The following is an 11,731-nucleotide window of genomic DNA, read 5'->3' on the forward strand; positions in this document are numbered from 1 at the left end:
TAATGTCACAGGGGAGTTACCATCACTCACTTCTAATTACTCCCTTTACTCAACAACCCCCGCAAAACAGGATTCATTCAGGAATGGGGTTCCCCAAGGGCTTCAAGAGTATTTAAATTTTCACTATGAGAAAACAATGTTACTATTAGTGTTTTGCAAGAGATCTTTGCAGAAGGCAGAGGGACTTTCAGCTTTCTGTCACTTAACCTGAGTTTATTTCACTAAGAAGAAAGAACTTTCCAGATTATGAGAGGAGATCCCTGATCCTAGTTTACGGTATGATGTCAGAAGCAAACTTGGGTGACAGATCCTAGACAGACAAATAATACAGGGATGAAACTTTCTCCTTGCTAGTCATGTAAGTGCCATTCTCATCTCTCTCTCTTAAGTCCTCTTTTCTTCCTCAGGTACCCAGTGGAAAGGAGTTTTGGAGTCCCTGGTTTATAAATGGTCTCAAAGTCCAGGAAATAAACAGAAACTTGTGGCTAAGAATAGAACACTGCTTGCTTGGTTTGTCATTTACCTCATGATATTGGCTCATCATCTCCAAATCTCCTTTCTTTACAACCAAGGCTTTGGTCTTGAATCAAAATAATTAAAAGATTGGACACTTAAATGAGCCTATCCCTGGACACCTTCAGTCCAGTTATTTGCTTCTGTGTGACTCTCTTGATAAGATATCAGGTCTCTCTCTCTCTTTTTTTTTTTTTTTTTGGAGACTACAGATTATGTGGGCTTCCCAGGTGGCTCGACAGTAAAGAATCTGCCTGCAATGCAGGAGCCACAGGAGATGCAGTTTTGATCCCCGGGTCAGGAAGATCCCCTGGAAGAGGGCACAGTAACCCACTCCAGTATTCTTGTCTGAAGAATCCTACAGACAGAGGAGCCTGGCGGGCTATAGTTCAGGGGGTGGCAAAGAGTCGTATAAGACTGAAGCGACTTAGCATGCACTCACATACAGCTTATGTAGCTCTTGTCTTGGGTCATCTTTTACAGCACAAAGCAAAGCTTCTTCTTGGGTTCAGATGCCATATAGGTAACAGAGAAAGTTCAACTATTCAGAGGATGGTGCAAAAGAGAAACAGGTGTATGATCAAGCTTCTTTACATGGTTGTTTAGGAAGACTAATATCTGATAGTGTCATGTAAGTCCTTGTACAAGACAAAACAACTGAGTGATTTCCTTTCCAGTTATTCATGGAGTTGTTTCATCATCTCATTCATCAGCTCTTTATTAAGAACCTACTCTGTGCTGGTCACTGTTTTCTGCACTGAGGATATAGCAGTACATGTCAAAAAGTACTAACTCTTCTAGACTTTATATTTAAATGTGTGTGTGTGTGGTGGTGGTGTTTCATGGAGAGACAAGATGGGTTTACATTGTTTACTAAAGAGAACTGGGAGCATTTTTAGAGCCTGGTGACATCAAAAGGAAAAACATAAACAACACAGAGGTGAAGGACAAAATTTGACAAGGTCAGTAAAGCCACAGTCCATCACAAGTGCACACAGTGGAAAAACTCATGTCAGGGAGAAAAAAAAAAAAAAGATTTAAATACCTAGCTCTGCCATGTATAGTAACCTCAAATTAGGCAAGTTGTTCACTCTTCCTAATGTTCAGAAAGTTCATTTTCTATACATTTATCTCAAAGGGTTGCTGGGAGGATTAAATGAACTGAGATCATGTTGAGTAAGTGTTTCAAACTGTTATGAGGTTCAACCGTAGGTCTCACCAGAAAACAGGTAAAATATAATTTTGTCAGCAGTAGTGGCTCACAAATATAGTGATTCTCAAGTTTCATATCTAGAGACATTAAAGAGACTTTATCTGGTTTTGAGGCTTCTGATACTCCTCCACTCTGAGGGAGCATATGTTTGTATGGGCATCACCCTTCCCTTTAAAAACCTTGCTCCAACATTAAAAGTAGTGTTTTAATAAAGGATATATGCATTTAGAATCAGTATGATAAAAATATTTGGTATAAAAACTATGACGTTTTGCTACGGTAGCTGCATTCCAGGTTGAATGCTCCGTAATTTGGCTTAGACATAGTATTTCCTTAACTTTGAATCAAAACGCTGTAATGTCTCTCACATATTTCATTTCTCCAGTACATTCAGTCTGCTGACGTCAAACTAGGACATTCTTCCACATCCTCTGCTTCCGTTTCCTTCCACAGGACTGACATTCATGGAGATGAAGAACTGCTCTGAGGTGACTGAGTTCATCCTGTTGGGAATCCCGCACACGGAGGGGCTGGAGACTCTACTCTTTGTCCTGTTCTTGCCCTTCTATGCCTGCACCTTGCTGGGAAACATGTCGATCCTTGTAACTATTCTTTCTTCCAATCGCCTTCACACACCCATGTATTTTTTCCTGGGGAACTTGTCTGTGTTTGATATGAGTTTCTCCTCTGTGACCTGTCCTAAAATGCTGCTCTACCTCATGGGCCTGAGCCCACTCATTTCCTACAAGGACTGCGTCTCCCAGCTCTTCTTCTTCCATTTCCTCGGCAGCATCGAGTGTTTCTTGTACACCGTGATGGCCTATGACCGCTTCACTGCCATCTGTCACCCTCTGCGGTATGCAGTCATCATGAACCCTAGAGTCTGCGTGGCCTTGGCTGTGGGCACGTGGCTGTTAGGATGTGTCCATTCCAGCATCCTGACTTTGCTTACTTTCACCCTGCCATACTGTGGTCCCAATGAAGTGGCTCACTTCTTTTGTGATATTCCGGCACTCTTACCCTTGGCCTGTGCTGATACATCCTTGGCCCAGAGGGTGAGTTTCACTAACGTTGGCCTAGTATCTCTAGTTTGCTTTCTCCTAATCCTTGTGTCTTATACTCGGATCACCATCTCCATCTTGCAGATTCCATCAACTGAGGGCCGTCGTCGGGCCTTCTCCACATGCAGTGCCCACCTCATCGCCATCCTCTGTGCCTATGGACCCATCATTACTGTCTACCTGCAGCCCACACCTAACCCAGTGCTAGGAACTGTGGTGCAAATTCTGATGAATCTGGTGGGACCAATGCTGAACCCTTTAATCTATATCTTGAGGAATAAAGAAGTAAAAACAGCTATGAACAAAGTATTGCACAGGACAAACCATATTCCTGTGATTTAAAAAGAATGGCTGGAAGGGTTGATGATGTAGAATTCTTTCTGCCCCAATATGCAAAATTTTTCTCTGGAATTCTTACATGTGGCTTTTCAGCCCATGCTGAATAGTGTGGATGGGTATGTCAAAATATGTCATCATTTTGTCTGTTTTATTTTCTTGTATTACCTAAGCCCTTTCTCATAGCTTCAGAATAGCATGTTGTTGTTATTCAGTCACTAAGTCATGCCTGACTCTTTGACCCCATGGACTGTAACCCACGTGGCTCCTCTGTCCATGGGATTCTCCAGGCAAGAAAACTGGAGTGGGTTTCCATTTCCTTCTCCAGAGGATCTTCTCAACCCAGGAATCGAACCCACTTCCCCTGCATTAGCAAGCAGATTATTTACCACTGAGCACCAGAGAAACCCTCAAAATAATATAGTCTTGTTATACTGCTTTCCTTTCCTTCCTCTTCCCACTAAAAGGAAGGAAAATTGCCTTTGCCATTGCACTTTTCCTACCTTTTCTACTTTATTCCCTGCTAAACTTTTTGTGAGATAGGACAGTGAAAGATGAACTCCCCAGGTTGGTAGGTGTCCAATATGCTACTGGAGATCAGTGGAGAAATAAATCCAGAAAGAATGAAGGGATGGAGCCAAAGCAAAAACAACACCCAGTTCTGGATGTGACTGGTGATAGAAGCAAAGTCTGATGCTGTAAAGAGCAGTATTGCATAGGAACCTGGAATGTTAGGACCATGAATCAAGGCAAATTGGAAGTGGTCAAACAGGAGATGGAAAGAGTGAACATCAACATTTTAGGAATCAGCAAACTAATATGGACTGGAGTGGGTGAATTTAACTCAGAGGACCATTATATCACTACTGTGTGCAAAAATCCATTAGAAGAAATGAAGCAGCCATCGTAGTCAACAATATAGTCCAAAATGTAATCTCAAGAATGACAGAATGATCTCTGTTTGTTTCCAAGGCAAACCATTCAGTATCACAGCAATCCAAGTCTATACTCCGACCAGTAATGCTGAAGAAGCTGAAGTTGCATGGTTTTATGAAAACCTACAAGACCTTTTAGAACTAACACCAAAAAAGTTGTCCTTTTCATTATAGGGAAATGGAATGCAAAAGTAGGAAGTCAAGAGATACCTGGAGTAACAGGCAAATTTGACCTTGGAGTACAAAATGAAGCAGGGCAAAGTCTAACAGAGTTTTGCTAAGAGAATGCACTGGTTATAGCAAACACCCTCTTCCAACAACACAAGAGAAGACTCTACACGTGGACATCACCAAATGGTCAATACCAAAATCAGATTGATTATATTCTTTGCAGCCAAAGATGGAGAAGCTTTACAGAGCCAGCAAAAACAAGACTGGGAGCTGACTGTGGCTCAGATCATGAACTACTTATTGCCAAATTCAGACTTAAATTGAAGAAAGTAGAGAAAACCAGTAGACCGTTCAGTTATGATCTAAGTCAAATCCCTTATGATTATGCAGTGAAAGCTAGAAGTAGATTCAAGGGATTAGACCTAATAGATAGAGTGCCTGAAGAACTATGGATGGAGGAATGTGACATTGTACAGGAGGCAGCGATCAAGACCATCCCCAAGAAAAAGAAATGCAAAAAAGGCAAAATGGTTGTCTGAGGAGGCCTTACAGATAGCTATGAAAACAAAGGTGAAAGGCAAAGGAGAAATGGAAAGATATATCCATTTGAATGCAGAGTTCCAAAGAATAGCAAGGAGAGATAAGAAAGTCTTCCTCAGCAATCAATGCAAAGAAATAGAGGAAAAGAATAGAATGGTGAAGACTAGAGATCTCTTCAAGAAAATTAGAGATAACAAGGGAAATGTTCATGCAAAGATGGGTACAATAAAGGTCAGAAATGATATGGACCTAACAGAAGCAGAGGATAAGAGGTGGCAATAATACACAGAAGAACTGTACAAAAAAGATCTTCATGACCCAGATATTCACTATGGTGTGATCACTAAACTAGAGTCAGACATCCTGGAATGTGAAGTCAAGTGGGCCTTAGGAAGCATCACTATGAACAAAGCTAGTGGAGGTGATGGAATTCCAGTTGAGCTATTTCAAATCCTGAAAGATGATGCAGTGAAAGTGCTGCACTCAACATGCCAGCAAATTTGGAAAACTCAGAAGTGGCCACAGGACTGGAAAAGGTCAGTTTTCATTCCAATCCCAAAGAAAGGCAATGCCAAAGGCATGCCAAAGGCATGCCTAAGGCAATGCTCAAACTACCAGACAACTGCACTCATCTCACATGCTAGCAAAGTCATGCTCAAAATTCTCCAAGCCAGGCTTCACCAGTATGTGAACTGTGAACTTCCAGATATTCAAGTTGGATTTAGAAAAGGCAGAGGAACTAGAGATCAAATTGCCAACATTCATTGGATCATCAAAAAAGCAAGAGAGTTCCAGAAAAACATCTACTCCTGCTTTATTGACTATGCCAAAGGTTTTGACTGTGTGAATCACAACAAACTGTGGAAAATTCTTCAAGAGATGGAAATACCAGACCACCTGACCTGCCTCCTGAGAAATCTGTATGCAGGTCAGGAAGCAACAGTTAGAACTGGACATGGAACAACAGGCTGGTACCAAACTGGGAGAGGAGTACATCAAAGCTATATATTGTCATTCTGTTTATTGAACTTATACGCAGAGTACATCATGAGAAATGCTGGGCTGGAGGAAGCACAAGCTGGAATCAAGATTGCCAGAAGAAATATCAATAATTTCAGATATGCAGATGATGCCACTCTTATGGCAGAAAGTGGAGAAGAACTAAAGAGCTTCTTGATGGAAGTAAAACAGGAGAGTGAAAATGTTGGCTTAAAAGTCAACATTTAGAAAACTAAGATCATGGCATCTGGTCCTATCACTTCATGGCAAATAGATGGGGAAACAGTGGAAATAGTGTCAGATTTTATTTTTGGGGGCTCCAAAATCACTGCAGATAGTGACTGCAGCCATAAAATTAAAAGACACTTGCTCCTTGGAAGAAAAGTTATGAGCATCCTAGACTGCTTATTAATAAGCAGAGACATTACTTTGCCAACAGAGGTTCATCTAGTCAAAGCTATGGTTTTTCCAGTAGTCATGATGGATGTGAGAGTTGGACTATAAACAAAGCTGAACACTGAAGAATTGATGCTTTTGAACTGTGGTGTTGGAGAAGACCTTTGAGAGTCCCTTGGCCTGCAAGGAAATCCAACCTGTACATCCTAAATAAGATTAGTCCTGAATATTTATTGGAAAGGCTGATGTTGAAGCTGAAACTCCAATATTTTGGCCACCTAATGCAAAGAGCTGACTCATTTAAAAAGACCTTGATGATGGGAAAGATTGAAGGTGGGAGGAGAAGGGCATGACAGAGGATGAGATGGCTGGATGACACCACTGACTCAATGGACATGAGTTTGAGTAAACTCTGGGAGTTGGTGATGGACAGAGAGGCCTAGTATGCTGCAGTCCATGGGGTCACAGAGTCAGATACATTGGAGTGACTGAACTGAACTGAAACTATGTGTGAGACCAAGGCTATGAAGTGAGGGAATAAATAGAAGAATGTAATTTTAAATACTGAATAAGAACTTGATAGGATCTTTTCCTTTTTAGTATTAACAGACTGAATGCCAGAGGCAACATAAAGTTTTTATTTTTCTTCCTTTACTGCATGCTGCTGCTGCTGCTGCTAAGTTGCTTCAGTCGTGTCCGACTCTGTTTGACCCCACAGACGGCAGCCCATCAGGCTCCCCCGTCCCTGGGATTCTCCAGGCAAGAACACTGGAGTGGGTTGCCATTTCCTTCTCCAATGCATGAAGGTGAAAAGAGAAAGTGAAGTCGCTCAGTCATGTCTAACTCTTAGCGACCCCATGGACTGCAGACTACCAGGCCCCTCCACCCATGGGATTTTCCAGGCAAGAATACTGTGGTGGGGTGCCATTGCCTTCTCTGCCTTTACTGCATAAGAAGGGAATGTTTGCCAGCAAGGATGTTCTCTTCTTCATCCCATGATTTTCCTCATGCCTGAGGGTTCTCAGGCAACTAAAATTAGCTCAACTGTGAAAGGAAAGTGAAAAGCTTTATGACTAGCACCCTAGATTAGATGCATCTGTTTCACTACCTGCCAACAGTGTGATTATTAATGTGATGCCATATTGTGCTGTGTTGTGTTGCTTCGGTCATGTCAACTCTCTGTGACCCTATGGACTGTAGCTCAGCAGGCTCCGCTGTCCATGGCATTCTCCAGACACGAATACTGGAGTGGGTTGCCATTTCCTCCTCTAGGCAATCTTCCCGACCCAGTGATGAAACCCACATCTCTGTGTCTCCTACAATGGCAGGCTAGGTCTTTATCACTAGCACCTCCTGGGAAGCCTATTAATGTGATAAAACAGCCATTTTATTAAGTCATATTATTAGACTGAGCCAGTGGTTTTCCAAGCACGATTCCAGCAGTCATGAGACTCTAGTGAATTTATTCTAAGGCTTTGTTTTAAGTATAATGAAAACTTCCCTTTCATCTACTTTATATATTTTATTTCTGAGCAAATTCCATTGGGAAAAGCTTGAAAGCCTCTGGAATATAGAACATTCATGGTACCTTCCAGAACTAAGCACCATGATATACATAATTTTCTTTTACCCATAACTTTAAAGGTATAATTGTCTTTTTGCAGCACCCACGCGTTGACCTTACCTCTTCAACCTTTACTTGAGCTTGTTGTACTAAAGTCCCAGAGTTCACTTAAATACCTGCCAGACAATTCTCCTTTTCCTATATATTATTATATACTTGGTCTCATGTAACCTCTTTACTATTTGATCTATATCAGTGATATCTACTTTGGTCCACAAATGGCTACACAGAAGTTTTTGGAAGGCACTGATTAGATCTGAAATGTTATAGAGGGGAAGGGTGGGTTTAATGGAATCTATCATACTCAATGCCTGCATTACTCATAATTTTATCTTAACCTTTTGTACCTCTTGCTTAAGCACTGTACTATTAAAATTCGAATTATAATATCTCCTGATTCAGTCAGATAGAAAATAAGTTCAGCTTCATAAAATGCCCTGAGAATTCCTAGAAGTGACTCCTAAAGGGAAAGTCTCTTCCCCAAACTTTATATATCATGTACATATATTCTTTAACTTAAGATGAGATTATATTCTAATGAGCTTATATGTTGAACATTTAAGTAAAAAATGCATTTAGTACACCTAACTTACCAAAAATCATAACTTAGCCTGCTGCTGCTAAGTTGCTTCAGTCGTGTCCAACTCTGTGCGATCCCATAGATGGCAGCCTACCAGGCGCCCTTGTCCCTGGGATTCTCCAGGCAAGAACACTGGAGTGGGTTGCCATTTCCTTCTCCAATGAATGAAAGTGAAAAGTCAAAGTGAAGTTGCTCAGTCATGTCTGACTCTTAGCAACCCCATGGACTGCAGCCTTCCAGGCTCCTCCATCCATTGAATTTTCCAGGCAAGAGTACTGGAGTGGGGTGCCATTGCCTTCTCTATTTTAAACATGCTTAGAAAACTTACAGTAGCCTACAGTCAGGCAAAATCATTTAATATAAAACTTACTTTTTAATAGTGTTGAATAGGTCATGTAACTTACAGAATACTGTACTGAAGGGGAGAAACAGAATGGTTGTATGCAGAATGGCATAGGTGTATCAATTGTTTATCTTCGTGATCATATGGTTGACTGGGAGCTTGGGCTCACGGCTGCTGTCTAGCATCATGAAAGAATATCCTACCACACATAGTGAATCCAGGGAAAGATCAAAATTCAAAAATAGAAATAAGGTTTGTACTGAATACATATGGCTTTTGCATCACCAGAAAGTTAAAAAAAAAAAAAAGGTCAAACAGTTGTAAGTTGGGGACTATCTGTATATAACTGTTTTCAATAGTCTCTTCACTCATTTGTGCCTCACATTCCTGTCTTTGGTTCACTAGTATGAAGATCATTATTTATAGACCCCTTACTCTTTGTCAGATAATATGCAAAATGCTATACAAAACGATCTCATTTATTCTTCACAACAATCTTGTGACAATTGTATTATTATCTCAATTGTATTAATGAATTTCCAAGGCTTAATAAAAAAGAAATTTCTTGCTCAAGATCACATAACTAGAATATAATAGGACTAGGTTATGAAGCTGAGGCTTTTTCTATTAATGAGAAAATCTACCAAATACTTAGGGATCTTTCCTGTTGAGAATAGGTAAGGCACTAAACAGGATCACTTATCTTTATCTATGCAAACCCAAGAAGATACAGAGCCTAGATAAGGACTTTTTTTTTTTTCCCCAATCCTTATGAAGGAAATGGTAACCCAAGTGGTCAGTGGTGTGTTTATCTCACTCTGGCCCTATAGTGAGATATGAAGGGGCACGCCAATTAGGATCCAACACAGCAACAGAAAAGCAAGGAGGGCCACCTGGCAATAAGAAGTGTTACATCTTTCTCTACATCTTTTTCCAGAATAAAAGGAGGGCAGGAGCTATAAATGAAGGCACTGGAAACTTTGATTATATCTAATCTGAGGAAACTTGCAAAGAGGAGAGAAGACCAAGGATATAAGAAAACACGCAAGAGCTGGAGACAAAGCTCTGTCTCCAAGCAAACATCGACCCCATGCCGCCTCTATCGCCTGTGGTCTCCATCCCCTTCATGAGGAAGTTCCCTGGACCATGAAAGAGATGGATGATACTTTCCTAGTGTTGATTCCTCACCTCATCTGGACCACGACCTTTATTCTAGAGGCTCACAGCCTTCTTTTCAGCCACACTATTGTTTGCATTGAGCCTGGCGAATTCACCTTCTGCTGAATCTCAGAAAGCATCTCAAAGGCTGTTAATGGGGAGGGGATATCCTACAAAAAATATCCAAGAGCACCTTGGTGGTTTCCAATTTCACCCAAGGGCCTAAAGAAATGATAGCAAGGGACTGCACTTTTCCTGCTTCCCTAATACGTATTTTTTGTAATATTTTAAGACAAAATGAAAAATTGAAGACAAAATACTGAAACAGAGCAGGAACCTATGGTCCCATGCCCATGTCCTCTACCTGCCTTTTGCCTGTAGAAAAACTATAATAGAAGAATAAATTTAATCAGGAAAGTGAGAAATGCAGAAGCAAATGAAAATAAACAAGACCAAATAATAGTTTAGTCATTAAGCAGAGTCAAAGATATTTAGTTTCCCTTCAAGGGCTATAGATAATATTCTGATCCATATCTTATAAGCTGTTTTTTAGATACTGAAAAAAGATGAAAATAAAATTTATCCTAGTTCTATAAAAGCATACAATCCAGGAAAACAGAAACATACACATATGAATCTCTCTTTATATATATGTAACTTCAGTGCCAAATTAAAAGGTGCTACAGCTGGTGGTCATAGAATTTCTCTTGACTGTTTTCAATTTCTCCTCATATTTCTCAAGCAGAAAGCTCTGGGAAGGGTGGTACCAAAGCCAGTCTCTGTTTATTGTGGAAAGTGAAAGTGAAAGTCACTCAGTCATGTCTGACCCTTTGTGACTCTGTATAGTCCATGGAATTCTCCAGGCCAGAATACTGGAGTGGGTAGCCATTCCCTCCTCCAGGGGATCTTCCTAACCCAGGGATAGAACCCAGGTCTCCCACATTGCAGGCGGATTCTCTACCAGCTGAGCCAGCAGCTTAAGGAAACCCGGCTTAAGGTCCTTTTCTCCCTATGTGTTGGTGATACTCCTCATGTCTTCTTTGCCTATATCAATAGACTGTCTCTTGGCCATTGGCACACATCAGTTAATGTAGAAGATAATTAAAGGGCTTCAAAAGGATCATATGAACCAGGATAGAAGGACTTAGAAGGTAGAACTCAAATAATAACTGGAGGAGTATCAGATTTGGTCTAATAAGGTCCCTAATTTAAATCAAAGAGATGCACATCACTGGTATCTCTGGCCTTCTTATGAATGATGATAATAAACTCAAATGTGTGCATAGTCATTTGTGGTTTGCAAAGTTACTCTACACAATCCATCCGCTTTTATTCTCAAAATAGACCTGTGAGGTTGGAAAAGTATAAGGTAGATATTCTTGGCTCTTAAACGAGGTGCCAAAGAGGGATGTTCACAAATAACTTGGGATTGTAAATAGATTACTCTCTGAGACATATTCTAAATTCAATGAACACTATATCAGACAAATAAACTTTACCAAGTGTAATGTATTCTGGTCCAGCAAGACTTGACTGTAATCTGAAATAATGTGTTTATCCAGAATATAATTTATTTGTGTCAACTTATTCAGGTTCCTGGAACAACAATACCATAGGCTGGGTGGCTTAAACACCATCTCTCCACAATCTGGAGGCTGAAAAGTCCGGGATCAAGGCATCAGCAGATTTGGTGTCTGGCGAGAGCCTGCTTCCTGGTCCATAAGTTGCCATTTTTGACTGTGTCCCCTATGGTGGAAAGAACAAAGGAATTCTCTAGAATCTCTTTCATAATGACACTAAAAATGGGGCTTCCCTGGTGGCTCAGACAGTAAAGAATCTACCTGCAATGCAGGAGACCTGGG

General features: G+C 40.7%; 1 protein-coding gene across 1 annotated transcript; it reads left to right on the forward strand.

Moving 5' to 3' along the window:
• The first annotated feature begins 2,190 nt into the window (after positions 1–2,190).
• On the forward strand, positions 2,191–3,129 carry LOC120874881 (putative olfactory receptor 10D3). The gene has a single exon (XM_040256562.1). The coding sequence runs from the start codon at positions 2,191–2,193 to the stop codon at positions 3,127–3,129; it is 939 nt and encodes a 312-aa protein (XP_040112496.1).
• The last annotated feature ends 8,602 nt before the right edge of the window (positions 3,130–11,731 follow it).

This window comes from Oryx dammah, unplaced genomic scaffold (assembly GCF_014754425.2).
Source record: "Oryx dammah isolate SB20612 unplaced genomic scaffold, SCBI_Odam_1.1 HiC_scaffold_15, whole genome shotgun sequence".
Taxonomy (NCBI): Eukaryota; Metazoa; Chordata; class Mammalia; order Artiodactyla; family Bovidae; genus Oryx; species Oryx dammah.

Bases quoted from the DNA above. Each gene is read 5' to 3' on its own strand.
- LOC120874881 (XM_040256562.1), top strand. From the start codon at position 2,191: ATGGAGATGAAGAACTGCTCTGAGGTGACTGAGTTCATCCTGTTGGGA.